Below are 27,987 nucleotides of genomic sequence, written 5' to 3' on the forward strand. Positions count from 1 at the left end.
GGAGGGGACCCGGGCACTCAGGGCTCCGCGAGGGGGCGTCCTGGCCCCTCCCGCTTCCTCCCGCCCTTCTTCTTGCTGCCTGCTGGCCTCCTGGGTTTACGGTGTCACTGCGGCCAGGGCTGGGGGAACAGGACGTGTAGAAGACGGTGTGAGGTGATGGACGAAGCTGGAAACTAGGATGCCTGGGTTCCCGAGAAGGGCTGAGTCTGAGGGCGGGAAGTCCGGTTCTGGGCTGATATGGGGTGGGAAGGGGAGTCGGGGGAAGGCGGGCGGGGGTGCCTAAGTACTTTGGGAGGCGATGGGCCTTGGGTTGGGTGGGATACCTAGGTTCCCTCCAGAGTGATGGACTGAGCAGGGGGCAGGGAAAGTGCAGCAGAAATTGTGTGGGTCCTAATTTGTTGTTCTGGCTTTGGAGCAGGATGCCTGGGGGCTGGGCCTCTGAGGTGAAATGGGATGTTGAAGATGGATCCCAGGTTGAGTTCTGGCTGGGGTCTGAATGCCTGGGTCGTTAGGGAAGGTCTCAGCGAAGAGATTGCAATCAATGGACCTGAGGAGATGGAAATAGAAGCTTGTAACTGAGATCATTAGGGCAACTGGAAGATGACAGAAAATTGAGAACTGAGGCACCTTGTAGAGATGACCTGGATTGGGGTGGGGTGGCGTCGGGGAGCATCTATCCAGGGCCTAAATCTGGGGCATTCCCCACTAAGGCCAGCTTCGATTGAAGAGGACTGGTGGGGAGGCATGAGGGTATTTGGTGAGGTGGAGGGGAAGATGGAGGGTAGGACAAAATGTCTGAGCTGGGGAGAATGTCAGGAGGGAGAGGAAGTACATGCCACTTGGAGGTATTCTTTTCTTTTCTTTTTTTTTTTTTTTGAGACCCGAGTCTCGCTCTGTCGCCCAGGCTGGAGTGCAGTGGTGCAATCTCAGCTCACTGCAACCTCTGCCTCCTGGGTTCAAGCAATTCTCCTACCTCAGCCTCCAGAGTAGCTGGGATTACAGGCGCCCGCCACCACACCTGGCTAATTTTTGTAGTTTTAGTAGAGACAGGGTTTCACTATGTTGGCCAGGCTGGTCTTGAACTCCTGACCTCAGGTGATCTGCCTTTCTCGGCCTCTCAAAGTGCTGGGATTATTGGTGTGAGCCACCATACCCAGTCCACTCAGAGGTATTCTTAAGGGACTCCAGTACAGGGCTGGAGTCTGGGACACTGCAGATGTCTGGGGAATATGGAGCCTGAACTTGTCTGTACTTGTCTCAAGAGGGAGGGTGGCAGGCAGATTTCCCAGAATGCCACACAGTTAGCTTCAGGCCAACCCCAATCAGAGGAAAAGTGGGTGGGAACTGGAACGTTTGAGGTTTAGGCAGGTAGAAGCGGAGGGGAAGAAGTCGGTGAAAGGGTGGTGGGACTGAAGTTTTAGAACAGTTTAGGAAGGGGAAAGAGACTGACATTCCTGGGTTCCGGAGGGAAATTGGGAAGGTGCAGGAAGTTTGAGTTTCTGTTTCTGGGTCCCAGCAATCTCTTGCCCTCACCCCAGTAATCTGGTTTGAAGAAAAGACCTGTTTCTGTACCTACCAAGACACTCCAGCTCAAGGGCAAGAGAATGCTGGGAGTGCCAATGCCTTAGTCTCCTTCTGATTCAGTGGGGCAGAGATCTCAGGTGATTGGCCTTGCTGCCCAAGTCTGGCGTTGGGAGAGGATATGGGGTTTCTGGGTCCATCAGAGGAGGTCCTCCTGCTCTGGGTCTGTCCTGCCACCATGCTGGTCAACTCCAGTATGAAAAACCCTTGCTTATCCTTAGACCCTGCCCCTCCTTTCCTCTTCCCATTCTTTCTCCTCTTGGGTGGACTCAGAGAGTAAACAAGAGTCATTATCAGGCATGGTCGATTGGTTTTAGAGACCCCTTTGCCCTCAGCTGTTGTCCACCCTGCCACGCTGCCCCAGGGACTCTGGGTTAGGAAGATCTCAGAAGAGGGGTTGCTTAAGCTTACCAAGGGGCGGCAGCTGGCTAGAGGACGGGTGACCTTGCAGGCAGCTGGGGTGGGGGGAAGGTGTGTGGGGTGAATTCATTATTGATGAGCCCTGCACCCCGGGCTACTAATGAGCCCAGGCCGGCTGCTCTAATTGATGTTAAGAAACTTGAGACCCCCAGATCAGCTTCCCATCTGCCAGCTGCCTCTCCTGAGCCCCCTCCCCCTCCCTGCACCCCCAGCTGCTCTGTTCACTTCCTAAGACCTCCTTTCCTTCTCCTTTTCATCTCTACCAACACAGCCAAGGATAGGGCTCAGGCCTTCTGGCCCCCTACATTTCTGGTCCCCCTACACTTAAGTCTCAAGGTGGGAGTCACACTTCCTTCGGAGGGTTGGGAGATCTGGGAGAAGAAACTTAGACCAGGAGTCTGAGAATTACAGCTCAGGGAAAGAGAGGCTCATACTAGATTACGTCTGTGGCATTTCTGAGCTCAAGGAATTTCTTCCTTGTATTGTGCATCCCGGGTAAGAACTTGTCACTGTCTCAGAAGTACAGGCCCTACACAGTGACACACCCATGACACCAGCCCAGTTTCCACAGCCCACTTCCCTTCCTTATTTCCTCCTCACAACAGTGGAAGACATTTTAGGTCTGGCGCCTGAAGTTTGGCTGCTTCTACCCTCAGCTCTCTCCCAAGAGGGGGACTCCTCTTAATGTATCCAGTATGCGATTTCCTCCCTCTAGAATTTCTGGTGCCTTGTTATGCCATGGCTGCCATTCTTAGAAATGCTAGGGGGTTCTTTGTCTCATGCTGCCTCTTCTACTCCATCAGCTCCTTTTCATTTATGGGTTCTGTGAAGATATTCCTGACTCGGAGCATTCTAAGAAGTCACAGACTGGAGCGTGGTCCAGGCTTGGTCTCCCAGGAGGGATATTTTATGCAGGCCCTGCTAGGCAGGAGCCTGAGTTAATGAGAATAGTCCTGGTGATGGGGGAAGAGGGTGAGGTGGACCTCATACCCTACCTTCCCAAATTTCCCATAAATTTGTGGCTATGCTGCCCTCTGGTGGCTGAATTTTAGTCTATCCTGACAGGGACATCTTTGTCTCCAACAACCCCAATTGCTCTCCCTCTTGCTGCATGTTGTGACAGGCCTTGAGGAGAAAGGAGGACCCTGAGGATCCCTCACTTTGCATGATTTATCTTCAAAGATCTGAACCCTGTGGCATGTTGGTTAAGAATTCGGACTTTCCCAGTCAGATAACGCTGAGTTTCACTCTGTTCTGCCACTCACTGTGTGACTTTGCACAAGTTATGTAACCTCTCTGGGCCTCAGTTTCTCTTTGTGTAAATGGGATTAATAGTACCAACCTCACAGAACCCTGTGAGCAATTAAATGTATGCAAACTAACACCCCCTACCAGCACACAGTAGCAATGAAAACAAAGCAATACAAAAACCTAACTGGGCTTTCTTCTAATTTAGTTCTATGGCTTTTTCCTCTCATTTCATTATTCTGATTTAGGGAAGCCTGGGAAATTTTCTGAACCATCCTTCCCCACTTCCACCTTGGACCTCCCCCTTTGCTTTCTTCTCTAATCCTCAAACCCAAAGAGAAGAGATTCCTTTCGTTTTTCCCTTGGGAGTGTTGGGGACCAGATCTGATGGGGGATGCGGGAGGGGGAGAGGAGTCACGTCCTGCTTTCTCTCCTTCCATCACATCTTTCACTTAAGAAGGGAATCCAGAACTAGTTTCACAGTGTCTAGGGGGTCGTACTTCTGGCCCCGAGTGGAAAGAAGCCTGAGAGAAATAGGCATCTACTTTCCACCAAGCCGCTTGGTTCCAGGATGGGTTTGGAAAGAGTGAGGTATGAGATCACAGATTCTAGTTCTGGTCAGTGGGGGCACTGGGTCAGATTTATTGCACTTGCAACAGAGTTTAAATAAGTCCTGGGTGTCTGGTGCCAAGGTGAGGGAAGGGTTGGGCAGAGAGAGGAGGGGCAGCATCAGTGCAGCTGGCAGGCAGAACCCAAATTCTGCAGGTCCAGGACAGTGGGCTCCCCTTTCTCTGGGGAACAGGGAGGGCCTGTGTCTGGCCAGGCTGAGGTTCCAGATCTGTTGCCATTATGGCCCCTTCGGGGTCCTGGGAAATTCCTGGCTTCTCCTAAAGCAGGGTGAACTGGGCCTCCAGGACCAGGTCTGGAGCAGGCCCAAATATAGTCCCAGATCTGCCTGGATTAGGTGCCAATGTCTGAGTCTGGGTTCCAGATCAACTCTAGACCCCAGGCTGGATGTGGCCCCATTTGAGTTCTGATTCCCCTTCGAGCTGGGCTCTGGGCAGCATCTATCCTTGTGGCATCTGTCCTGAGCTGGTCCTGGGGCACCATCCATAGTTAGTGTTCCTTCTTGGCCCACCAGGGTGGGGCTGTCCAGAGCTGCCAGGTCTTACTCCCCAAGTTCCAAGTTCTTAGCTGGGGGCTTCTTTTGGATCTCTGGCAAGGCTGTGGACAGATCTTTGCAGGTTGGAGCTGGACAGGAAGTCCTTGTGGCATGTCTGGCCCAAAGAACTGTGAATGGATTTCCTAGTTATCTTTCCAAGTTGTTTCAGGAAACTCTCCAAAATGCAAAGGCTTCAGGGAGGCTGGGGCCTCTGTCCCTGGATCTGAGTTCCCCCATCCATGAAGAGGGTATGTGTAAACAAGGGTCCTTCACAGTGCGTGGGGGGGAGGGATCCCCAGCTCCTCACCCGCCTGGCTCTGGCCCTTCAAGTATGTCTCTGGGCTGGGGAGAGGAGCTTCTCCCTGGCCCTCAGCACCTTCAGGAAGTACCCAGACCCCTCCCTTTCAGTAGAATGAGGGTAGGGGGACTGGTTCTTCAGGATTGGGAGTCTGAAATTGGGAGGACTCAGGCATCAGAGGTGGCTGGAGGCTTGAGCTGAGCTTTTTCCATGGCGGTGCCATATGGGAGGGAGCGTTTGAAGAATCCGAGCTGATAAAGGGGAAAAGAGGGAGAGTTTAGGTACTATGGTTGCCTTTTCTCCACAGCTCTTATCCCAAGAAGTAATAAGGAGGACTCTAGTGCCTCCAGCCTCTACATCCTGCAAAGTGGCCTCTGAATTCAGGCTAGGACTACCCCTCCAAGTTGTGCAATGGACCCAGGAGGACTAAACTTGGGGGTGGTTTTGTATGGTGGGTATCTTTTACCAGTGTCTTTAAAATTCCCCTGTTAAGCCAGAAATGGCAGATAGGTTTGAACTCAAGCAGCCAGTCTGATTGCTTAGTAGTGGCTGCTTTTGTTTGTTGGTTGAGACAGGGTCTCACTCTGTTGACTAGCCTGGAGTGCAGTGGCATGATCATGGCTCACTGTAGCCTCAAACTCCTGCGCTCAAGCGATCCTCCCACCTCAGCCTCCAGAGTAGCTGGGACCATAGGCACGCACCATCAAACCTGGCTAATCTTTGTGTTTTTTTCTAGAGACAAGGTCCTAGTGTGCTACCCAGGCTGGTCTTGAATTCCCCGGGCTCAAGCTGCCTTCCCACCCTGGCCTCCCAAAATGTTGGGATTACAGGGGTGAGCCACACACTTGGCCATGGCTGCCTCTTGAGAGAGATTCTGAAGCCACTTCTAGGAGATGATCAGTAGCCATTTCTAGGTTAGTGATGACTGCCATGGATTTTTGGAGAAACTGACAGCACAAATGCCATGTATTTGTAATCTGTGGGTTCCACTGATTTTCCAAGTATAGGCAAACTTACTGTCTTGAGTCAAGAGGACCCTTTCTAAGCTAGGGGCTACAGAATGTAGGGAGGGATCCTATAGGAAGGGTTAGGATGGGATGCATGTAGCCAGGACAGAGGTGGGAGCACATGGCTGGTGAACTGGTCTAGAGGTAGATACTTGGGACTGTGCCAGGTCAAGGGCAGAGCCTGATGAGAGGGTGGCCAAGTCACAAGTAGGATGTGGCTGACCTTGTAGAGGATGTAGATGAGTAGACCTAGGAGCAGGAGGCCAAAAAGGATGGCTAGGATGATGATCCACAGTGGGACGCCATAGCTGCCTTCTGCCTTGGTCCATTGCACAGCTGTGGCCACCTGGGGAGCAAGTTGGGTGAAGTCAATGAAAGCTCAGAAGTTCTTTCCACCCTATACTTGGCCTCCACTTGTCATTGGATCTAGACCCACTTCCCACCTCTTATTTTGAACTAACAGCATTCTGAGCTTAAAAATTTAAGTTCCTAAAATGTGCAATATTGTCTCTTACTTTCGGGCTTTCATATCATATCCATTTCTTTCTTTGACAGAGTCTCACTCTGTCACCCAGGCTGGAGGGCAGTGGTGCGATCTCGGTTCACTACAACCTCTGCCTTCTGGTCTCAAGCGATCCTCCTGCCTCAGCCTCCCGAGTAGCTGGGACCACAGATGTGCGACATCACATCTGGCTAATTTTTGTATTTTTTTTGTAGAGATAGGGTCTCACCGTGTTGCCCAGGTTGGTCTTAAACTTCTGAGCTCAAGAAATCCGCTTGCCTTGGCCTTCCAAAGTGCTGGGATTACAGGTGTGAGCCCCTGCGCTCGGCCTCATATCTGTTATTCACCTCTCCCCAGGATATCCCTTTCCTGAATGACTAGCCTGGTTAGTTCCTATTTATTCTTCAGGTCTCAGCTTGAACATCACTTCTTCCAGGAAGCCTTCCCTGATCCAGTTAGACTGGGTTCAGGTGTTCCTATTATGTGTTTTCATAAATATCACCACACTTGGAACACTGTGTTGTTCCACGAGACTGTGAACTCCAGGAGCAAAGATACCATGTTGGTCTTGCTTACCACGCTGTCTCTGGCATCTGCACAGTGCTTGGCGCATATTAGATTCTCAACAGTTGTTAATAATACCAAGGCCAGCCCTCACCCATGTCCCAGCCCTAGTTCCAGCACTCTGAGCCCTGTATTCCCTCGTCCAGTCCTCTGGCCCTAGACTCACCTGACGCTCCTTTTGGGGCAGCTGCCGAGGCAGGATTCGGTAGGGCATCTTCAGGGCTTTGTACACAGCCTCACACTGCAGGCTAAATGGCTGGTGCTCCCGCTGTGGGTGGGGGAAAGTTGGTCAGCACATCCTCTCTTGGGATCCAGAGGACATAGGGTTCCCCATGGTCTGGCTGGGGTTGTGATCTTTCCCTATTTTGGACTCATTCTTCCTGAGTCTCTCTTTCTCTCTCTCTTTTTTGAGACAAGGTCTTACACTGTCGCCCAGGCTGGAGTGCAGTGGTGTGGTCTTAGGCCATTGCAACTTCTACCTCCTGGGCTCAAGCAATCCTCCTGCCTCAGCCTCCCAAGTAGCTGGGACTTTAGGCATGTGCCATCGTGCCCACCTAATTTTTGTTTTGTTTTGTTTTTGTAGAAGTGGAGTTTTGCCATGTTGCCCAGGCTGGTCTCAAACTTCTGGGCTCAAGTGATCTGCAACCTCGGCCTCCCAAAGTGCTGGGATTACTGGTGTGAGCCACTGTGCCTGGCCCCTGAGCCTCTCTTGATGTTCCTTATATGGGATAACAAATGTGTAACTGAATAATTGTAACTGGATAATATATAATTAGATGACTACATGTTCAATAAAAACTTTTTTTGAATTATTAATGTACTTTGACACCAGGACAGTGCCTGGTCTGCAGTGTGTGCTCAAGAAGTGACTGCTCTTTACTATTCCTACATGTGCTTACCTCTCCACTATGGATTCATCTTCCATCTCACTGTTTTTCTATCATTCTTTGCACACTGGTCTCCCTCCAGCCCTCCCTCCTCTGAATGGGCCAGGAAAGGGAAGCTGCTGCTCCCACTGTGGTCACTAGGTGGCGCCAAGGACATATAGCCTGGTCTAGACAAGGGCAAGGAAGGGGAGCTGGAGTGCTGGATCCCATTCACCAAAGGAGAGGTGGCTACTGTAGTGGAGAAAGGGGTGGGTCAGTCTAAGCAGGCCCAAAGGTCAGGGGTCAGGGCTGAGGTAAGGCTCCCTCACCTGCAAGAAAGTCTTGGCCCAGACTCGGAAATGCAGCTGCAGACTTTGGCTCTCTTGTTGGTGCAGGGGCCCGAGCTCACAGCGCAGCCTCAAACACTCAGCCTCCGGGCATTTCTAGGAAGAAAGAAGCTTGAACCTGGTGTTCTGCCCTTGTGATGGCTGTGAGAACCCAAACAAGTACTCAACGCTTTCCTCCACACCTCATTCCCTGTCTGACTTACCAGGATCTGAGGTCCAGAGGAAGCAGAGCTGCGGCTTGGAGCTTCCCGTTTTTGCCGGTGGTGCAGGGAACCCTCGGGATCCAACTATAAGATAAAGAGAGTATTTGGGCCCCTTTCCCATCTCATTACAGCTTCTGAGTCGGCGGGCACCTGGGTTCCAGAGCAACTTCAACCTATTCTTTCATCTATCTCTTTATTGATCATCCAACTCTTCGCCTCCTCTGTGCAAGGCACCGAGCTCGGGGTTAAAATATGGAAATGAAGAAAACTTGGTTCTTAGAGTTCACGCTGGAGGAGATGCTTAAATAAATAATTACGTCTATGTTCCTGTTTTTGCACTGGCTGTTCTCTCGGTTGGGAATGCTCATTCCTGAGTCTTACAGATAGGTTCAACCTTATATTTCAGGCCTCAATTCAGCTGTGACGTCTTCAAGAGGTTTTCTGGTGATTCAATTTAAATCGTATCCCCACAGCTTATTAACACTTCACTTCATCACTTTTCAATCCCTGTTAATTTTTCTCCTTCTCTTTCTATTTTCTATGTCTATCACCCTTCACTAGAATGTAAGTTCCATGAACGTGGAGACCTTGTCAGTTTTGTTTGGTACAATATTTCCTGGGCCTAACAGTGTTCAGTACAGGCACTTATTTAATTAAATGTTAACGAGTAAATGAACTATAAAACAGGCATTGGGACCCAGAGGAAAAGGTTTGAAGAAGGCTTCCTAGAGGAGGTGGCACATAACTGGGCCCTAGGGGTATGCCAGGAAACAAAGAAGGGATAGTTCAAGCAGAAAAACACAGTGGTTGAAAGTCCTTTTTCCTCCAGAGGCTTTTGAGGTACCTCTGGGCCTTGTGACCCTCAGCCCTAGCTATAGGCACATCCTCATTGCCTCTTGCAGGCCCCCAGCAACCTTCCCCAATCCCTCCGCCTTGGTCCTCTGAACCTGCTCCTCTTCCCCATGCCAGTGTTCAGGCCCTCACCTCCAGGCCTTTTGGGTTAATGGGGTGATTGGTGGTGCAGTTGAGTCCCGTAACTCTGGTCACATATAGGAGCTGCTGACCTTCCAGAGCCTGGGGACAGCTGAGCTCCAGCACGCCCTGGCTAATGGAGCTGGGGCCTTGGTTGATGAGCTGAGGAGGGAAGAGCACAATCATCATGAGAAGGAAGGGAATGCTTCTGCCCCCTTGAGACCCTGGATCACTGTGGCTCCCCTATACCTTGCTGTCGGGCTCCTATCTCAGAGATGAAGCAGGGAAGCGATGGGCAGAGGTGAAATCCTCTCTAGCCAACACTTTTGGAGCGGGCTCCATCTTTCTTTCCAAGCCACTCAACTGGCCTGTCTGTCTTCTGGCTGTTTCTCACAGGACTCTGCCTCATGCCTTTGCATATCACTTACCCCTCCCTCCTCTCTTTCTCTCAGTACCTCACGTGGGTTCCAGCCATCTGTCACTCATACTACTACTCCTTTCCCTTCATTCATTCTGGCCCTGCCCCTTTCCCTCCTTACCTCATAGACATGGTGCACAGCAGGTCCCACGTCCTCCTCCTTCTGAGGCTGGTCTCGGGGATGCCAGTCGCTTACTGGGAATAGCACTGCCTCAGGCTTGGAGACACTAAGGAGGAGGGTGGTTTAGGGGAGGGTGGAAAGAACCCCACATGCATCCTTCCCTAGAAGTCTGTCTCCCCTCTCAGAAAGACCCCATTCTGCCTGGCACTGACCCGTTCAGGGTGACCTGGGCCTGAGCCTCCACGGAGAGCCGGAAGGAAACCACATCGCTTTGCGAGTTGTTGAGATTCTTGCTGTGGGATGGAGGCAAGACTGAGGTGCTAGAGTGCAGCCAGTGAGAACTGTGCCCAGCCCTCCCTTCTGTCCCCAGCTCAGCCCCAGCCTAGACACACTCACTCCCTACCTGAGGATCTGGAAGTCAAACTGGATGGTTTTCTTAGTGTCCCGGAGATGAGGGACTGTAAACCGAAGGCCACCCCACAGCTGGGGACAGAACAAGAGGAAAAGAGGGCAGTTGGACTGTGTATTTCACTCTCCCTCCCCATCTCACAGCGGTGCTCTCGGCTGGCTGGTTACTGCCCTCAGGTCTGCTCTCCCTCTGTCCCATCCTCCTTCATCCCAGACTTACACTGGCTCCTGCCTTCATGGGGTTGCCCAGGTCACACACCAGCAGGCGGCTCTGGTTCACGGCAAAGTAGTCACAGCTCAGGCTGGAGAAGTTCTGGAGGTGGGGTGAGCACTGGTCAGGTTTTGGTGTCCTCTCTGGAGAGGTATCCTCCCAACTCCCACTGGAGAATCTCATCTCACCCCTGGATGTCTGACGAGTCCTGAGTACTCAGCCTCTGGAGGGGCGGTGACCCGAAGCTCAGCCTCATAGGCGCCACCCTCACCCACATTCTGGGCATGGAAAGTGAGGTTCAGGGCATTCTTGTCACCCAGGTACACATGGTTCTGCTCCCTGGAAGGGACACAGAGGGTAAGGGAAACTGGGGAATTAATCCTCAAACTAGGACAAAGGGCAATTATAAGAGTAATAATACGAGGCCGGGCATGGTGGCTCACGCCTGTAATCCCAGCATTTTGGGAGGCTGAGGCGGGTGGATCACGAGGTCAGGAGTTCAAGACAAGTTTGGCCAAGATGGTGAAACCCCGGTCTCTACTAAAAATAATAATAATAAAAAAATTAGCCAGGCATGGTGGCGGGCACCTGTAATCCCAGTTACTTGGGACGCTGAGGCAGAGAATTGCTTGAACCTGGGAGGTGGAGGTTGCAGTGAGCCGAGATTGTGCCACTGCACTCCAGCCTGGGCGACAAGGGCATGACTCCGTCTCAAAAAAAAAAAAAAAAGAGTAATAATACAGTAATAATAGATACTGTTTACTGAGTTCTAACTCTATGGCAGGCACTAGGCTGGATTTTTTATGTAGATTATTTCATTTAATCTTTCTAAAAACTCTGAGAAATCAATGCTACTATTCCCACTATACAGACAAAAGAGTTAAAGCTCAGAGCAGCTGAGCAACTTCCCAAGGCTACACAGCTAGTATGTCCCTAGCTGACTCTTTCAGGTGCCAGGTGCACCTGGAACTCCCTAGCTAGTCAGCCCTACTTACCCAAACACTTCCAGCTGCAGGTCAGGCACACAGATGTTGTCTTCTCCACAGTCCAGCAAGATCTGAGCCTGGGGAGCAGGGCAGCCTTGAGAGGGGAAGTTTAGACCCATTCCTGCGCTATAGGCTCTTCTCTTTCCAGGGCCCTGCCCCCACAGTACCCAGGCCTCTGTCCTCCCAGGTCCCTTCTCCCTGCCCTGTCCTCACCTTGTCCTCTATCCGGCTCTTGCTCTGGTAATGCAGGGCTGGCCTGAGGCCGTGGCTGTCCACTGGGGCTTGGGGGTCCAAGGAGAAGTCGAGAGCGATGTGAATCGGGGAGAGTTTGTCTCGAAATTCTGACTCATTCTGGGGACAGAGGAGAGAGTTCACAGAGTCAGGGGACTCTGGAGACTTGGTGGTCCTGCTCCTCAGCCTCTCTCATATCCCTTTGTCTGCTTAGGGCCCAATTCTGACCATTCTTATTGTTTCAGAGGCGCTGGCAGCCTGCTTCCCAGCTCCTCTGACAGAAGGTCTCCCTTTCTCAGTCCCCACAAGAGTCCCAAACCCGACACTGGAATCCCCCAATCTTTTTCCCTTTAGGAGGTGCCCTCAGTTCTATGTGGCCACCCTCCCTGGCCAGTCCACACCCCGCCCTCTGGGCTATACCCTGAGGTAGATCTTCATCTCTCTGCAATCCTCTCGAGCCCCATTCTGGATGAGCAGGGTCTGGGTCAGGGTTGCCTGCCTGGAGGCCAGGAACAGTGCCCGCCGTACCCCTCCCTTCTGCTTCTGCCAGTCCAGCTGAAGTTCCACTGTGAAGCCTGCAGCCAGGGACATATAAGGGGAAACTGTTTGTCTCTCCTCATCTTTTCAGAGAGAAGAAATGTCCCCAGGTACCCAGTCCCTTCGTTCCCTGTCCTAGGGCCTGAGCGATCCAGGCAGTCTCCCTCACCAATGGAGTCAGCAACGTGTTTTCCAGAAGCATTGAGGCAGAAGCTAAGGTTGATGCTGGAGAAAGACCAAGAAGAAAGCTGGTGAATCCAACTGGAACAGACATCCTATCCTCTACCTATCTCCCAGCCAGACCCAGACTAGGACACCCCCATTTTTCCCCTTCTGAAGGCAGACTTGGTGCCCCTGCCCACTCCCAGGCTCAGGTCTCTGCAATTCCCTGGGCGCCAGCTCACCAGGCCACAGGGTTCCCCTCTAAGCTGCAGCTGCGCTCCTCTGGGTTGAACATGGCAGGGAAGATGGTGAGGGAGGCACTGGCAGACACGATGGGGCGGCCCCTGCCAAGAGTGGATGTGGGGTCAATAGAATTAGGACTCCTCTGTAACCTGGACACAGGAAACTGATGCCCAAGCCCCAGAGTGTGTGTCCTCTGCATTGATTTTCCCAACCTCAGCTCTGTTGAGAAATTTCCAGTTCCAGTTCCCCCAGGTTGTCCCCTCAACTCCCCTTGGAGTTCATACCTGTATACCACAGCCTTGTCCACACCAAAGGACCCCACAATCAGATCTGTAAGAAGTCAAGAAATCACCTCTTACAGCAAGCCCCAAATCAGGATCCTTTCTTCCTAACCCCTCCTGGTTTCAATGCTCAGGGAGGCTGAAGTGAGAAGACAGCGCCCTCTGTTGGAATTAGCTAGAACTGCACCCAGGAACTTCAGGAAAGGTGAAGAAGAGAGGGTAGGGGTCAGTGACCAGTGAATTTTAAGGTGAAAAGGGGCCTCAGGCACAACTCACCAGGGTATCCGTTGCCATCCAGGTCTCGGCCTCCTCGAAGGGCAGAGCCAAAGAAGTCTGGGGTGTGGCTGGCTGCCCACAGGGGTTGCAGAACCTGGGAAGGCTTAGAGCCCAGCCCTCCTGGGCCCCCAGGGAATACAAACACTACTCCCTGCTGGGTCTCCCCACCAAAGGGAGCCCCAATGGCCACATCTGGAAGACACAGAACACACACTAGTCAGCAGGCCAGGAATCCAGGGGCCCAAATCTCTACTCCCAGACCCCAGGACCTAGGATCCTAGTTTTTTCCCGTCTGTCAGTCCCTATATTCTAGTCTCTTGAAATCCCAAGACCCAGACAGTGGGATTTTAACCCCTCCGGAAGTCATGGAGGTCTGGGTATCTTAGCTGACAGACGCCCTCTCCCCAAATCCCTTCTGACTTGGGCCCCTGCCTCCCCTTTCACTCTCTGAGCCCATGGTACTCACCATTGTAGCCATCCTGGTCCAGGTCCCCCAGGGGGGTCAAGGAGCTGCCAAATCGGCCAAACTCATCATGGCCAGTGAGGGTAAGGGTGGGCGTGGGCTCTATGCCGGCTGGGTGCTGCAGGTAGACGTAGACCCTGCCCACCTCCTGAGGCCGCCCGTCAGGGGTCCGATCCATGAGCAGGGGTGCCCCTACCAGCAAGTCATCCAGCCTGAGGGGAAGGGCAAACCCAGGCATCTCGATACCCTGTCTTGCCACCCCACCCCAATCCTAGTGTCAGAAACCCCAGGCACTCTGGATTCCATCGAGTCAGAAGACCTGAGGTCTCTGATCATTAGCTCTCAGCTTTCCTTGTCCCTGAGCAAGGGGAATGCAGGTATAAGCGAGAGTCTAGAGAAAAAGCCCTGGAGAAATTCTCCTTGCATTTTCTGTCCCATTCCCACTCTTCCCTCCTGGAGCTGGGAGAGGTATCACAGTGAGCTCATTTCCCACTGCTCACCCGTCCCCATTGATGTCTGTGGCAGCCACTGCATAGCCGAAGTAGGAGGCCATCTGGGGAGGACAAAGGGGCAGCGCTGGGTCAGAACTAGAAGGTTCAATACACAGGATCAAGAAGGGCTGGGAATTTGGGCTGACACAGGTCAGGGCTGGGGCTTCATTGGCAGAGGGCCAAGCTGGGGTGGGATTGAGAGGTATCCTTACCTGTTCCCCTGAGAAGTTATAGAGGGATCGGATGTCTGAGCCATTAAGGATGGTGACCTGGGGGATGAAGAGATAGGCCCATTGGTCCTGGAATCCCAGAGTATCCCATGGTTAAAGAACAGATGTGTACAGGACACTTAGGGGCAGGTGTTCCTTAGAGATGCAGACCACTGTCCCTAGCTCCCTCATCAGCTTTGCCCTCATATTCCCACCTCTATGCCAGGTAGCTCCACCCTATGTCTGCTCCACTATTTTTCTGCATATCAATCACCAACTACTGACAGATTTGTATTTATCTGTTCCTTGTCCCTCTCTACCCACTAGAATGTAAGATCAATAGAGGCAGGAACTTGATTTTGTCCTTTGCTTTCTCCTCAGAGCCTAAAGTCGTGCTTGGTGAGTAGTAGGCACTCAATAATAATTATGACTGAATGTGCACCGGTGCCTCAAACCCATCATGTTTAAAACCTAAGTCATCCTCATCCTCCAGTCCCCTGAACCACAAACACCATGTCTCCCCTATGTTCCATTAGTGACTGGCCCCACCAGGCTTCTTGAATCCTGGTATGAACCCTTTCCCAGGACTGCTGGACAGATGTCTTGACAATGTCTCTGCCTCCAGCTCTCCCAGCAGATTTAGGAGGCTACCTCTGGCTTGGAAATCCAGTGGCTCCCTGCAGTCACTGCCCAAAGTCTCAACTTCTTGGCTGGTCCTCCAAAGCTCTGGAGAATGTGGCCCTAACCTATCTTTTTTTGCTCAACCTTTCCATATTCTACTCATCCTCAATCAGCTCATGAGTCTGCTAAGCTGGGCTGAAATTGTTTCCTTTTCTTCCACCTCGTTCATGCTCCTGCACAGGATGCCCTCCTGCCTCATCTCTGCTGAACCTTCATAGAACCTTCTCTGATCTGTCCTCTTCCTTTTTAAAAATTTTAAATTTTTATTTCCTGACTCCCCAAACTTGTTATCATCCTTTTCCTAGAAAGGAGATTATTCCTTCCCCTAAACTGCTGTGTCACTGTATCCACTTTTCTGAAGTTTAGCAAAGTGCAGAAAGAATGCTGATATTGGATTAAGAGAGACCTTCAGGCTGGAATGCAGTGGCGAGATCTCGGTTCATTGCAAGCTCCGCCTCCCGGGTTCATGCCGTTCTCCTGCCTCAGCCTCCCCAGTAGCTGGGACTACAGGCTCCCGCCACCATGCCCGGCTAATTTTTGGATTTTTTTTTTTTTTTTTAGTAGAGACGGGGTTTCACCGTGTTAGCCAGTATGGTCTCAATCTCCTGACCTCGTGATCCACCCGCCTTGGCCTCCCAAAGTGCTGGGATTATAGGCATGAGGCACTGCGCCCGGCCGAGAGACCTGATTTTAAACCTACTTACTAACTGGTTGATCTTAAGGAACTTACTTGGTCTCTTAGAACCTCAGTGTTCTCACATGTAAAATACAAATGATAATATCTACCCCATAGGCTTGTTGTGAAGAATAGAAATCATGAATAGATAGTGCCTGATGCCCTGAGTAGAGAAGAGAATGAATAGTTGCTCCACTTTAGATCATAATTGTATGAGTGTCTTATCTATCATACTTGATTAGAAGCATCTTATAAGATGGGGTATGATACCTTATTCATCTTCTTATCTCTTACCTTGCCTTAATAAATGTTGTTAATTGAATGAACTCCGCTGGCACTCTTATCTGTATCTTTTTAAGAGCACTTGTCCTCGTCTAATAATAACATCTGCCAGTTGTACATTGCCCAACAATTCACTGACTACTTTCACATGCATTTTCTCATTTCATCCTTGCCAGAGCCTCGTGAGGTCAGAACGATTGTTATCCCAGTATACAGAGAAGAAGGAGGCTCAGAGAGGTTCAGCAGGAAGCAGAGTATGAATAAAGAGCAGAATGATTCTGCCAGAGTAAGTGCCAGAACTTGAATGCCAGTTTGCCTCCAGAGCCCGTGTTCTGATCCACCTTTCTGAGCCCTTGCAAACTGCCATGCATGGTTCTTTGTGATTAGGCAGGGGAGGAGAGGAAGTGAGGGGTCAGGCTGGGTCTTACATAGCCGTAAGTGAGGTTCCCTTTGGGCACACCAGCAACAAAGTCTGCAGAGAGAAGAGAAAGTTGTGACTTAAGGTCGGGGAAAGGGAAGTAGATAATGGTAAGTGGCCGAGTTCACGGGCTGTCTGACCCTGAGCCTCTAACCACCCCCCTCCCTTGGCCCCAGCCTGGGGACACACTCACCTTCTGTGTCATCACCACTGAATTCACCTACAGCCACAGAGTATCCTGGGGGACAGAGTGGGTGGATGTTAGGATTCCTGCTTTGGGGACCCCTCTGCTCTGGCCTATCCCCCAATCCCTTCCCCACCCCTGCTGGGCCTTCATAGTCAGCAGGCACATGGCAAGTATGGCAGGGGTGCTGGGGATGCCCGCGTAGGAGAGGGGAGACAAGGGGGTGAGTGGGGACAGGAGCACTTGAGGTTCTCCCTCTGCCATCCCTTCCCCACTTGCTTGCTCACCTAGGTAGCTGTCATCATAGATGGAACTGGCCTGGCGAGTCTGCAGCTGCCCCTGAACCAGGTTGATCAGGTACTCGGGGTAGTAAGATTCTGCAATCTGCTCCTGAGTGGCAGACAGGATCTGGCCTGGAGCGAGGATGAAGGGGGAGTAGATGGTGGGGAGGTGGCAGAGGGGGCTTGGGGCTCTGGGGGCTGACTGGATAGTATTTCAGAAGTCTGGTTCAAGAAAGGGAAGCATGGGGAGGGTGGTGGCATGTAAGTTTCAGGAAAGGAAGAGGAGAATTGGGAGTAGGGTGGGAGGCTATGTGCCAGGTGACTTAAAGAATGGCAGAAACACGCTGGGCACGGTGGCTCATGCCTACAATCCCAGCACTTTGGGAGGCCAAGGCAGGTGGATCAGGAGTCTAAGACCAGCCTGGCCAAGATGGCGAAACCCCATCTCTACTAAAATTACAAAAATTAGCCAGGTGTGGTGGCAGGCACCTGTAATCCCAGCTACTTGGGAGGCTGAGGCAGGAGAATCGCTTGAACCTGGGCAGCAGAAGTTGTGCCACTGCACTCCAGCCTGGGTGACAGAGTGAGACTTCGTCTCAAAAAAAAAAAAAAACAAAGAATGGCAGAGAGAGGACTTACCTTGCCAGAAATAGCTTCCTGGTCCACCTAAAACCACACGGCCAGTCTGTGGGTGAAAGGAGGGGAGTCTAACATCTGGTCTCGATGCCCCCGTGTCCACCACCCACGGCCCCTTCTCTCCCAGACCACACTCTCACCTTGGTGAACTCAGCACTGAAGCCTCCTTGGCAGTAACCCTGTCCTGCTGCCCAGCTGAAATCTGTGACGGGAGAAGGTGGTGAAAATGAGCCCTGCACAGATGGGTCATCCAGGAAAGAAGAGAGGGCATAGGGAAGGGGGTGGGAGAGAGAACCAGAGAAAGGGCCTCCCTGGACCAGACAGTAAGCATAAAGGCTAACTGGGTTAACCTTTATCTTAAGCAACTTAGAATCTCATGGGGGTATGTGGTGGGGGGCACGAGTTAGCCCTAAGTATATGAGACACTCCAAGGATATGAGAAGGCAGACATGGGGCACAGGCCCCCTCTTTCCCCTACCTGAGCGGCAAGGTGCATACTCCAGAATTCGGGTGAAGTTATTTGTGGAGAGGTAGCAGGTACCCACGGGGTCGCTCAGTGGCTCCTTCTCTGTGCGCCAGCTGTACAGTGGAGCGCATGCCTGGGAAGGCCCAGGAGGAGGGGCCTCAGATTCAGTCCAGTAAGGCCCTTCCTCCTTCCCTCCAGGCCCGGCTTTATCCAACCACTGCCCATCCCCTGGCCACCACACCACTGAGCCTGCTGGCCCCTCACCAAGATGGAGGAGCCATGGGCTCGAACTGTTGCCCCGAACCACTGCAAGGACTTGTACTCCACAGGTTCCTCTCCCTCTGAGCTGGACAGTGAGGACTCCAGGAGCCGAGAGCCTTGTGGGAGTGAAAAGAGGGAGTCTTGCTGAGCCATGGACAGCTGAGCTCTAGGGCAGCCCCTACCCTCAGCCTGGGGATACCCAACAAACACTTCCAAGCCCTGAGATGCCATGACTCACTGGGAGTGCGGAGTTGGTAAGGAGCTTAATTCTGCTTTGTATAGCCTGTTTGTGTAGCCTGACTCACCTCTCCACTACACACATACACATACACACACACACATACACACACACGCACACGCACACAGAACCTGGGCTTTCTAGAGTTGCCTCCCCATAGTTCCTGCTTTCTCACCCAACTGAGATAAGGATGCCTGCTGTGGAGTAGGGGCAGGAGGGTGGTGGGGAACAGTGGCTATTTCCCAAGAGAGTAACCCTTTGGCTGAACTTCTTTGTCTGTACTTGGGCTCGGTCTCTAACAGCATCTTGTTCCACCTCCTTTTTTTTTGAGGTAGGGTCTCACTCTGTTGCCCAGGCTGGAGTGCAGTGGCGTGATTACAGCTCACTGCAACCTTGACCTCCCAGGTGCAAGTGATCCTCCCACCTCAGCCCCCTAAGTGGGTGGAAACTATGCCCAGCTAATTTTTGTGTTTTTTGTACAGATGAGGTTTTGCCATGTTGCCCAGGTTTTTAAAAATTTTTATTTTTTGGCCGGGCGCGGTGGCTCAAGTCTGTAATCCCAGCACTTTGGGAGGCCGAGACGGGTGGATCACGAGGTCAGGAGATCGAGACCATCCTGGCTAACACGGTGAAACCCCGTCTCTACTAAAAACACACACACACACACAAAAAAACTAGCCGGGCGAGGTGGCGGGCGCCTGTAGTCCCAGCTACTCGGGAGGCTGAGGCAGGAGAATGGCGTAAACACGGGAGGCGGAGCTTGCAGTGAGCTGAGATCCGGCCACTGCACTCCAGCCCGGGCGACAGAGCAAGACTCCGTCTCAAAAAAAAAAAAAAAAAAAAAAAATTTTATTTTTTAAACAGGGTCTTGCTCTGTCACTCAGGCTGCAGGGCAGTGGGGCAAGTACCACTCATTGCAGCCTTGGCCTCCCCACTCAAGTGATCCTCCCACCTTAGCCTCCCAAGTAGCTGGGACTATAAGTGCTCACCACTATGCCTGGCTCATTTTTTTTTTTTTGAGACAGAGTCTTTCTCTGTAGCCCATGCTGGAGTACAGTGACGTGATTTCAGCTTACTGCAACCTCTGCCTCCTGGGCTCAAGTAATTCTTGTGCCTCAGCTTCCCAAGTAGCTGGGATTATAGGCAAGTGCCACCATGACTGGCTAGTTTTTGTATATTTAGTAGAGATGGGGTTTTGCCATGATGGCCAGTCTGGTCTCAAACTCTTGGCCTCAAGTGATCCACCTGCCTCAGCCTCCCAAAGTGCTGGGATTACAGGCATGAGCCACTGCGCCCGGCCCTGTCTAATGTTTTTGGTAGAGACAGGGTCTCACTATGTTGGCCAGGATGGTCATGAACTCCTGGGACCAAGTGATCCTCCTGCCTCAGCCTCCCAAAGTGCTGGGATTATAGATGTGTGCCACTGTGCCCAGCCTCTCCAGTTTTTATTTCTGGAGACAGATGGCCCTAGTTCATAACCTCACTCCAATGTTTGCTAGCTGTATAACCTTGGATAAGCTACTTAACCTCTGTCTCCTCACTTAGAAAATGGGGATAATAATACCTTATACAGTTGTTGAAAGGATTAAGTGAACTAATACATGTAAAGTGTTCACAACTGGGCCTGGCACAGAGCAACTGATAGCTGTTAGTCTCTGTCTTCCTCCCATCCATCTGTGTCTACTCAGACCTTGAGCTCCTGAGGGCAGTGGCTTCGTCATGTTTCAATCCCTGCAGCACCAGCAAGTGCCTGTCATGCACTGTCACTTAGTCAGTACTTCGTTAAAGCAACTGAAGAGTTTGTGCAACATTTCCCTGTCTTTGTCTGTGTTACGGCCCTGGCCTCCCAGAATTGTGGGTGATTCAGGGGAAATGAGAGCCACATGTTTCTGAATCATGCCCATCCTCCTTGGGCTGGGCTGGACGGGAGCGTGGAGTGAGTGCCACGGGGATCCACTGTAAGCAGTTGGAGCACCAGAGCTGGTGCTGAGCGGTCACGTGGCTGGGGGTTCCAGCAGGCTCCACCCCTCACCCCAGGCCCCACCCAGGCCTTGCCCCCAGGATGCGGTCCCACCCCACAGTCCCTTTCTGAATTTCACTGGCCTACCTTTGCTGTCAAATTCAATGGGGGTGCACTGTGTGGGGCTGGCGCCCCAAGGACAGAGGTAGACAGCACCACCCTGCAGCACTCCTGGCTGGCTGGTGTTAGCCTTGGGTGCTCCCACCAGCACACTGACCCTGTGAAGGGGAAAAGAGAGGCAGTTCAGGATGGCTCCTAGCTCTTCATCGGTGTCTGGAGGCAGGAAGGACCCAGGCCTCTAGGCTGGGGCTGGCTGGGGGTGGAGGAGATGCCCCCTGGGTTGTATTTATATCTCAGAAGATGCCACAGATGCCAGAGGCACAGACTGGAGTCAGGCGGTCCCCATGTGCCGCTGTCACTAACACAACCCTCTTCTCCTCCTGCCATTCTCTGTCCTCTCCTACCTTACCCTGTTCATAAAGAGAAGAGGAACCAGAGTCAATTCCCAGAAGGGGAAGAGGGGCCAAAGCCTGTACCCCCAGCTTCTCCCTCTCCTCTATGTACCTGCTGAGATTAGATGTGTAGCCTCTGGAACCCCAAGGTCCTGTGGAGCCTCAGGGTCTCTCATCTAGCCTATATACTCTCCTCCCAAGCCAAATCCCCTCCCTGGGCCAAGACCCAGGCATCCGGCTGCCCAGCCACCCGGCCTTGGGGCGTGTAGGAGGAAAATGTGAGTCTTGGAAATCAGGCAGCAGGAGTGGAGAGAGGAGCTGGAGGACAGTGAAAACAGATTGTTCCACTGGGCCTGGGCCTGCCCTCACCGGCCCTGGTGTGGACCTCCCCTTCCTGGCTGGGTCTCTGTCTCAGCCCTTGAACCCCTTTCCCATAGACCACCCCCAGCTGACTGAATTCAGAGTCTTCTCTACCGGGGTCCTAGTTCTGGATACAGTGCCTCCGTTCCCCCTGAGATGAAAAGTTTGCCTCTGTTGGAGGTCCTATGTAATGGGGTGGTCATAGCTAAGGGGCTGGGCAGTCCTCCTGCCGTCAGCTCTGCCTCATTCTTCCCTCGGTCCCTTGCCTCCAAGACCTCCACACAGCTCTTGGCTCTCTTGGCTTTCCCCTAAGGGTCTCCTGCCAGGAGTTGTATCTGGCTGCCTGGGCAACTCAACCCAGCCTCTGGACCAGTGCCCCTGCCAGCCTTGGCCTCTGCTCTGCTCCGTGTCAGCCTTTGGCACTGCTTCTCAATCTCTCTGTCCCTCTGCCCCTATGACTGCTGCTCTCTTGGTTTTGGTTTTTGGATTCTATCTCTCTATCTCAGATTTTACATTTCTCCATCTCTATTGGTTTCTGTCCACTTTCAGCTTTCAGCCCATCCAATACCTACCCCTTCCCTGATATTTGAATACCTTCCTCAGCTTTCTCACTAGGCAAGAAGGCCCAGAGTGAGGGATTATGGTAGAGGTTACAAGAGCTGGGGGTATTTTCCAAGAAGACCAGGTATACTGAGGCAGGGAGGAGTGGCCCGGGAGGTATAGGGGATGGAAGCAGCAGAGAGGACAGTTCCGAGGGGACGGAAGTGGGGAGAGAGGAGGGGTCTGTGAGGGCCAGTGGTGAGAATGGAGGGGAGAGAAGGCAGGGTCCAGAGGAATAGGAGGTGGGTAGGCTGAAGAGGGAGAGCTCCTGAAGTTAGGGGGTGGGGAGGGGAGGTGCCAGTCTCCGTTACTCTGGGGACAGGAAATGTTTACTGCCTGTGGCTTCCTGTCTGTTTCCAACCTCTCACTTCTCCGTTTGTCTCCCACACCCCCACCTCCCTGCCAGGCCCCACCCTTCTCACTCAGGCATGACATCCAACTGGGGGGTCTGGCTGCGCCGCCCCAGGGCTGGGTGAGGTGAGAGGAGTAGACCCCTCTCTCAGCAGGGGCAGCCCCCAGAGAACTTGGTTGCTGCCTTCAGGCTCTAGAAAGCAGAAAGGGCCACCAACCTGAACTAGACCAGAACAGTAGAGGTACAGGAAGCAGTGAAAGGAGCACTGGACCAGGAGCCAAGAGTTCTGGTTCAGGCACTAACTGTGGACTTGGGCAGTACCCTCTCCCTCTTCCTCTGGGTGAAGAAGAGGTTATCTCAAAGTTTTCCTAGATCTCCGGGCTAAGGCCAAGGGACCCTGTTCCTGTTCCCAATTTCTCCAACACCCACTGCTCTTGGAGAGGAGCTGAGCCTGACACTTCTGGGGTGGCCTGAGGAAGTAGCCTGGAGTTTAGCAGGTGGCAAGACAGAGAGTTTACAAAGCTTGTAAAGCCCACAAGTCAGGGGCATATCCATTCCGGCTGTGTGATGGTTCAAGATACCTGGCATGCAGGCAAGTGACACAGACCCAGGCCTCCTTTCCTCCTGCCACACTACCCATGGCTTATACCTGGAGAGTCAGTGGCCCTTCCATCCCGGCAACCTTAAGTCAATCCAATAAATAGTGCCTCCCCTGCCAACAGGCCAAGTGAGGTGACTGGCGCCAGGGATGGCATGCAAGCTAGTTTGTCTTTGTTTTCCCATATCTTGTTCCTGCTTCCTAAATCCTGCAGCAGTTGGGCGCTTTTAGGGGTCTAAGAAGGTAACAATGAAGGGTCCGTGGGCTATTTTCAAGATTTCAGAAAGGCTAACGGAAATCATGCATTTACCAGATAAGGTGGCCAAGGCTAATTAAAAGTGTATTTGCTTTTGGCTGGAATTATATCAACTTATGTGGGAACCTGGTTATCTTATGCTGGTCAGAAACTCTGATTGGCAGCTATAGATGTTTTTGGTTAATAAAAAACGAGAAAAGCGTCGGATGCGGTGGCTTACACCTGTAATCCCAGCACTTTGGGAGGCTGAGACGGGCGGATCACAAGGTCAGGAGATCGAGACCATCCTGGTTTAACATGGTGAAACTCCGTCTCTACTAAAAATACAAAAAAATTAGCCAGGCATGGTGGTGGGCACCTGTAGTCCCAGCTACGCGGGAGGCTGAGGCAGGAGAATGGCGTGAACCCAGGAGGCAGAGCTTGCAGTGAGCAGAGATTGCGCCACTGCACTCCAGCCAGGGGACAGAGCGAGACTCCATCTCAAAAACAAAACAAAACAAAACAACAGCCGGGCGCAGTGACTCACGCTTGTAATCCCAGCACTTTGGGAGGCCAAGCAGGCGGATCACCTGAGGTCAGGAGTTTGAGACCAGCTTGACCAACATGGCGAAACCCTGTCTCTACTAAAAATACAAAATTAGCCGGGCGTGGTGGCGCATGCCTGTAATTCCAGCTACTCAGGAGGCTGAGGCAGGAGAATCTCTTGAACCTGGGAGGTGGGGGTTGCGGTGAGCCGAGATTGCGCCATTATATCCCAGACTGGGCAACAAGAGTGAAACTCCGTCTCAAAAAAAAAAAATAAAAAAAATAAAAAAAATGAGAAAAGGAATTCATTATTTCTTACTAAATGCAGTTTGGCAGGTACACTCTTCTGAAATAGAGTCTGAGAGAAGAAATAATTGCCGTAATTTATTCTGAAGCCTCAGAAATGGAAGGGTTGGTCCTTAGAGACACAGACTACCACAGCTAGAAGGCACTGTAGAGAGCATCCACTGGCTTTAAGACTTTACTGTAGGTGCCTCAGGCCACATGTCATAAAGGCAGGCTGGCCTGGTTCTGACACTCCTTAAGAAAAAGTTCAAAGCTACTCACCTCGTCCCATGTTCTCATTCTGTAGATGGGAAAACTATCTCAGAGGAGTTAAGTAATGTGCTTAGGTCACTCAGAATCCCTCCCAGAATATGAAGCAGAAATCAGGAATCCTGATTTCTAGGACAGCATTCTGGGCTGCCCCATGGCCAACTTATTCCCTCCTCTCATATCTGCTGTCTCCCCAGCTTTTGATTAACCAAGTCCCAGTTCAATACTGGGTTACTGTTTGACTCTGTTGGCCTGACAAGGTCAGGGGTGGAGAGCAGCAAGTGGACCAGTGCCCAGCTCCTACAGGTCCTACAGCAGCATGGGCCAGGCCAGAGGAGGACACCTGGTTTGGGGTCCCCCAGTGCATTCACAAGGGATATGTATGAGTGGCTGGGGAAGAACAGCTGTCTCCACTTGTGGCAGTTGCAGAAGGAAACAAGGGGCTGAGCTGAAACTGGCCTGCTTTTCAAGCTTTCAAGTGTCCTGGGCCAAGTCACTGTCTCTCTTCAAGCTTTGGATTCTCTGGCATAAAATGATGGATTTCCCTTGAACGTTTCCTAAACTAACTTCTGGTTTAAAATTTCTATGACTCCTGAAGCCTCAGTTGTTTTTATTTTTTGTTAGTTTGTTTGCTGTTTTTTTGGGATGGAGTCTCGCTCTGTCTCCCAGAGTACAGTGGTGTGATCTCAGCTCACTGCAATCTCAGCCTCCCAGGTTCAAGTGATTCTCCTGCCTCAGCTTCCCGAGTAGCTGGGATTACAGGTGCATGCCAGCACACTTGGCTAATTTTTTTATTTTTAGTAGTGACGGGGTTTCACCAGTTTGGCCAGGCTGGTCTCGAACTCCTGACCTCAGGTGATCTGCCCGCTTTGGCCTCCCAAAGTGCTGGCATTACAGGCGTGAGCCACTGTGCCTGGCTAGCCTCAGTTTTTATATATCTAAAAATGGGGCAATAATGCTTTCTTGGCTTTAACACAAGGATTTTTGTTACAATCCAATGGAAAAATCGATATGAAAGTGCTAAAGGAATATAAGAGACTATTGTTACTATCACCAGTATAAGCAAATACTCAAAGCAAGTAAGAAATGGGGGAGAACTTAAAGAACTAGGCGGTAGCCAGGAAGGAGAGAACCAGAAACAAACAGCTACCCCATAAAAACCATGCTGCCCATCTATTGATCACCCTCTGCAGACCAGGTTCCTTTTGTATATGTTTTCTCATTTAGTCCTCAGAACTCCATTAGTTAGGTGTCTGATTTTCACGGGAAGACCAGGCTCCAAGAGCTTAAGTACCTCACCCTAGGTACCAGGGTACCACACAAAAAACTAGTAAGTAGTGGGGACTCACACCTACCTCTGTCTGACTTAAAGCTTTGCCCTTTCCTACTATCTAACTGCTTTGGTGCTCACCCTGTCCTTTAATGCGGTTTTGGTGTTCACCAAGAGAGGTGATGCAGGAAGAACAAGAACACTGAGGCTGTCCCTCTTTGGCAATGGCCGTAGGTGAGGGGCTATGTTTGTCTTGTGTTGTGGGGAGGCGGGTGAAGGCCTAGCTGTGGTGGGAGGAGGTCACTGGGAAGGTAGAATGTTCTACTCTAAGAGGGTATTGTAAATAAGAAATGAGAGGGAAGGAGTGCAAGCTGGACACCTGGGTTCTCTTGGGAGGGGAGATGAGCAGAAGGGGAGCGGAAGGGATGAGAGCTGGGTCCTGTTTTAGAAGAGGACTTTAGGGACTATAGGATCAGGCCAGGGGCCAGACAGACACCTAGGGGACCAGGAATGTGTGAAGTCCAGATGTTTTAGAGGAGTGTTTTAAACGGAAATTTAGGGGAGGTGGGGAGTAAAGAGAAGGTTAAATGCCAGACAACTAGATACTCTGATCTGCGGGAGGAGACCTCATCTCCTTCCTCCCTCCCTCTTTTTCACTCCATTAGGGCTGTGATAAGAAGTTTGAGAGAACCTGGGGAAGACCAGGCCTGGCAGAGGCTCCAGGCCAGGGTGATGCAATGGGGTTTGGGCAAAAGGCCAGGGGGGTGGGGTGGGGGTTGGGTGGGGACGTTGAATAGCCCAGAACCAACTGCCCAGGCCTAATCATTTTTCTTTTCTCCCATCCCCAAGTCCTCCAGACAAAGGAGAATTTGCCTTTCTCCCCAGTTGTATTAGCTAGATTAACTGCTTTGCTCCAAAACCACAGGGACTGAGTAGAGATCAGTTAACTGTCTCATGTGTAAAAACGGGTCACTTCTGAATTCCCCTCAAACTCTGAGATCTTGGGGGTGGGGTGGGGGTGAGCAGTAGGAAGCTCCCAGCTCAGAGATGTAGAAGAAAAAGGATTACACCAGTCATTGTGGAGGACCAGGAATCTGGCATCTGTGGCCTAGCCCAGGAGCAACCACCTACCTCTTCTGCGTCCCAATCTCCCCCATCCCACATTTATACAGACACCCTTGGTTCTAATGTTGCTTCCACTCTAACTCCTGTTTCCTAAGCCTGTCAGCACCCCATTTTCTAGGCACTCGGGGTCCGGGTCTGCTTATCACTCTGCTGAGTTGGGAATAAGGATCCTCCTTTGAGACTTCCAGGGTCCTGAGTCCTTCATTCTGACGTTCTTGGCCCCACGGAGCCGGCGTCTCCCCAGCTTCCGACCCCAGCCCCAGAAGTCCCGGTCTCAGCACAGCTCCAGCCGACCAGCTACAGGAAACCAGCTTTTCTCTTCCTCCCAAGAGCTAGAGGAAGAGGGAAACCGCCCACCCCCCTTCACGCGCGCACACACCCCTCCCGACACATCCCAGCACCCGCCCTTGGCTGAGTTCGCCCCCAGCCCCAGCGCCCCCATTGCCAGGGTCCCCGCACTCGCCCCCAGTTCTCGGATCCCCTCGCCTGAACAGAGAATGGGGGTGGAGGGAGGAGTAGGAGACAGAGGAGAAAGGAGAGGGAACCGCCGTTCCTCTCTCGGGTCTTCCCCAGCCTGAGTTGAGGGGGGAGGGGAGGATGAGGCTGGCCCCCATTTAACCTTCCGACCCCCTCAGTCTCTGACTTTCCTCCTACTACACGTAGTTCATTCGGCTTCTACCCGTTCTCTCCCCGCACAATGGCCCCTACGGATCCCGAGGTCTCCTGGGGCCCCCCAAAAGCCCTTCCCGGCCTCTGCGCCCTCTCTGCGCCCCCACCCGCCTCAGGTCCCAGCAGCCCACAGACTTCAGCCAGAGACCCTCAGCTCTCCATTCACGCGCTCTCCTCTCTCTTGGCCCGGAGACCCCTGCCCAGACTTCTCCAGCTCCGTGTCCTCTCCCCACCCGACACATGTCTCCCCACTGATCGCAAACGCCAGGGCCCCTCCTCACCCGCCACGGTGCCCTCCCTATTCCAGCGCGGGCCCCCAACTTTAGCGCGGGCCCCCAACTGCAGCTCTAGCCCTTCCAAACTCCACCCTCAAACTCAAACTCTGGTCCCCTCCAGACCCCAGCCGCGCCCCCAGTCTCCAGGCAGCTACCCCACCCCCATCCCGTCGCCAGCCCTCCTCACTCACCCGTCTGTTCCCGGCCGGTAAAACTCCACTGAGAATCCGAAGAAGGAGCCTGGGGGCCCCGAGAGCACTGCTGGGGCCTCCGCGTCAAAGTTGAAGCCCCCGACCCTGGGTGGCGGCGGCAGCAGCAGCAGCAGCAGCGGCAGCAGCAGGGGTCGGCGCCGGGGGCCCCAGCGCAGCTGCACGGCGTGGAGAGGGGACTCTGGCGTCCGGCTCCCCATAGCGCCCGCTCTTCCCTGTCCTGGGGCCACCGACCCGGAGCCGCTTCCTAAACCTCCCAGAGGCGAATGACTCAACGCGGGGAGGAGTTTGCCAAACTCCCGGCTGAGCCCTCCCCCCGCCTGCCGAGGGGGCTGGCGGGGGGGCATTCCTGGGTCCCTGGAACTCCGAGCCCGCGTCCCCCACCCCTAAG

General features: G+C 52.5%; 1 protein-coding gene and 2 long non-coding RNA genes across 4 annotated transcripts in view; 2 read left to right on the forward strand and 1 right to left on the reverse strand.

Annotated features, from left to right (window-relative positions):
- The window catches only part of LOC140712769 (uncharacterized), an 83,323-nt gene that overhangs the window by 37,569 nt on the left and 17,767 nt on the right, over nucleotides 1-27,987 (forward strand). The window contains exons 2-3 of one of the 2 annotated variants that reach the window (XR_012094509.1): nucleotides 16,023-16,132; nucleotides 18,161-18,342. This is a non-coding gene — a long non-coding RNA (uncharacterized lncRNA). The remainder of the gene's footprint in view (nucleotides 1-16,022; nucleotides 16,133-18,160; nucleotides 18,343-27,987) is intronic. The other variant, XR_012094510.1, reaches the window with a different exon arrangement.
- Nucleotides 51-7,602, forward strand: LOC140712768 (uncharacterized). The gene is made up of 3 exons (XR_012094508.1): nucleotides 51-153; nucleotides 5,446-5,623; nucleotides 7,366-7,602. It is a non-coding gene; the product is annotated as an uncharacterized lncRNA (long non-coding RNA).
- ITGA5 (integrin subunit alpha 5) lies at nucleotides 3,868-27,981 on the reverse strand. Its single transcript, XM_008003516.3, has 30 exons — nucleotides 27,579-27,981; nucleotides 20,438-20,568; nucleotides 18,096-18,208; nucleotides 17,844-17,964; nucleotides 17,506-17,567; nucleotides 17,369-17,414; nucleotides 16,736-16,861; nucleotides 16,458-16,502; nucleotides 16,275-16,318; nucleotides 14,211-14,267; nucleotides 14,008-14,060; nucleotides 13,511-13,719; nucleotides 13,045-13,236; nucleotides 12,772-12,817; nucleotides 12,487-12,588; nucleotides 12,252-12,307; nucleotides 11,966-12,120; nucleotides 11,528-11,665; nucleotides 11,324-11,391; nucleotides 10,517-10,667; nucleotides 10,338-10,430; nucleotides 10,113-10,192; nucleotides 9,922-10,002; nucleotides 9,710-9,815; nucleotides 9,183-9,332; nucleotides 8,199-8,282; nucleotides 7,978-8,091; nucleotides 6,949-7,050; nucleotides 5,940-6,062; nucleotides 3,868-4,960 (listed from the first exon to the last, which is right to left on the reverse strand). Exons 1-30 carry the CDS (start codon nucleotides 27,941-27,943, stop codon nucleotides 4,877-4,879), a joined length of 3,297 nt encoding a protein of 1,098 aa, XP_008001707.1. The 5' UTR covers nucleotides 27,944-27,981; the 3' UTR covers nucleotides 3,868-4,876.

This window comes from Chlorocebus sabaeus, chromosome 11, assembly GCF_047675955.1.
Source record: "Chlorocebus sabaeus isolate Y175 chromosome 11, mChlSab1.0.hap1, whole genome shotgun sequence".
Taxonomy (NCBI): domain Eukaryota; kingdom Metazoa; phylum Chordata; class Mammalia; order Primates; family Cercopithecidae; genus Chlorocebus; species Chlorocebus sabaeus.

Excerpts from the sequence above, each read along its gene's own strand:
- ITGA5 (XM_008003516.3), bottom strand. The coding sequence starts at position 27,943 with ATGCCCCCCCGCCAGCCCCCTCGGCAGGCGGGGGGAGGGCTCAGCCGG. Across the intron at positions 12,818-13,044 it reads GGATGGCAACGGATACCCTG|ATCTGATTGTGGGGTCCTTT; the intron begins GTGAGTTGTGCC and ends GACTTCTTACAG. Across the intron at positions 10,003-10,112 it reads TTTGACTTCCAGATCCTCAG|CAAGAATCTCAACAACTCGC; the intron begins GTAGGGAGTGAG and ends TCCATCCCACAG.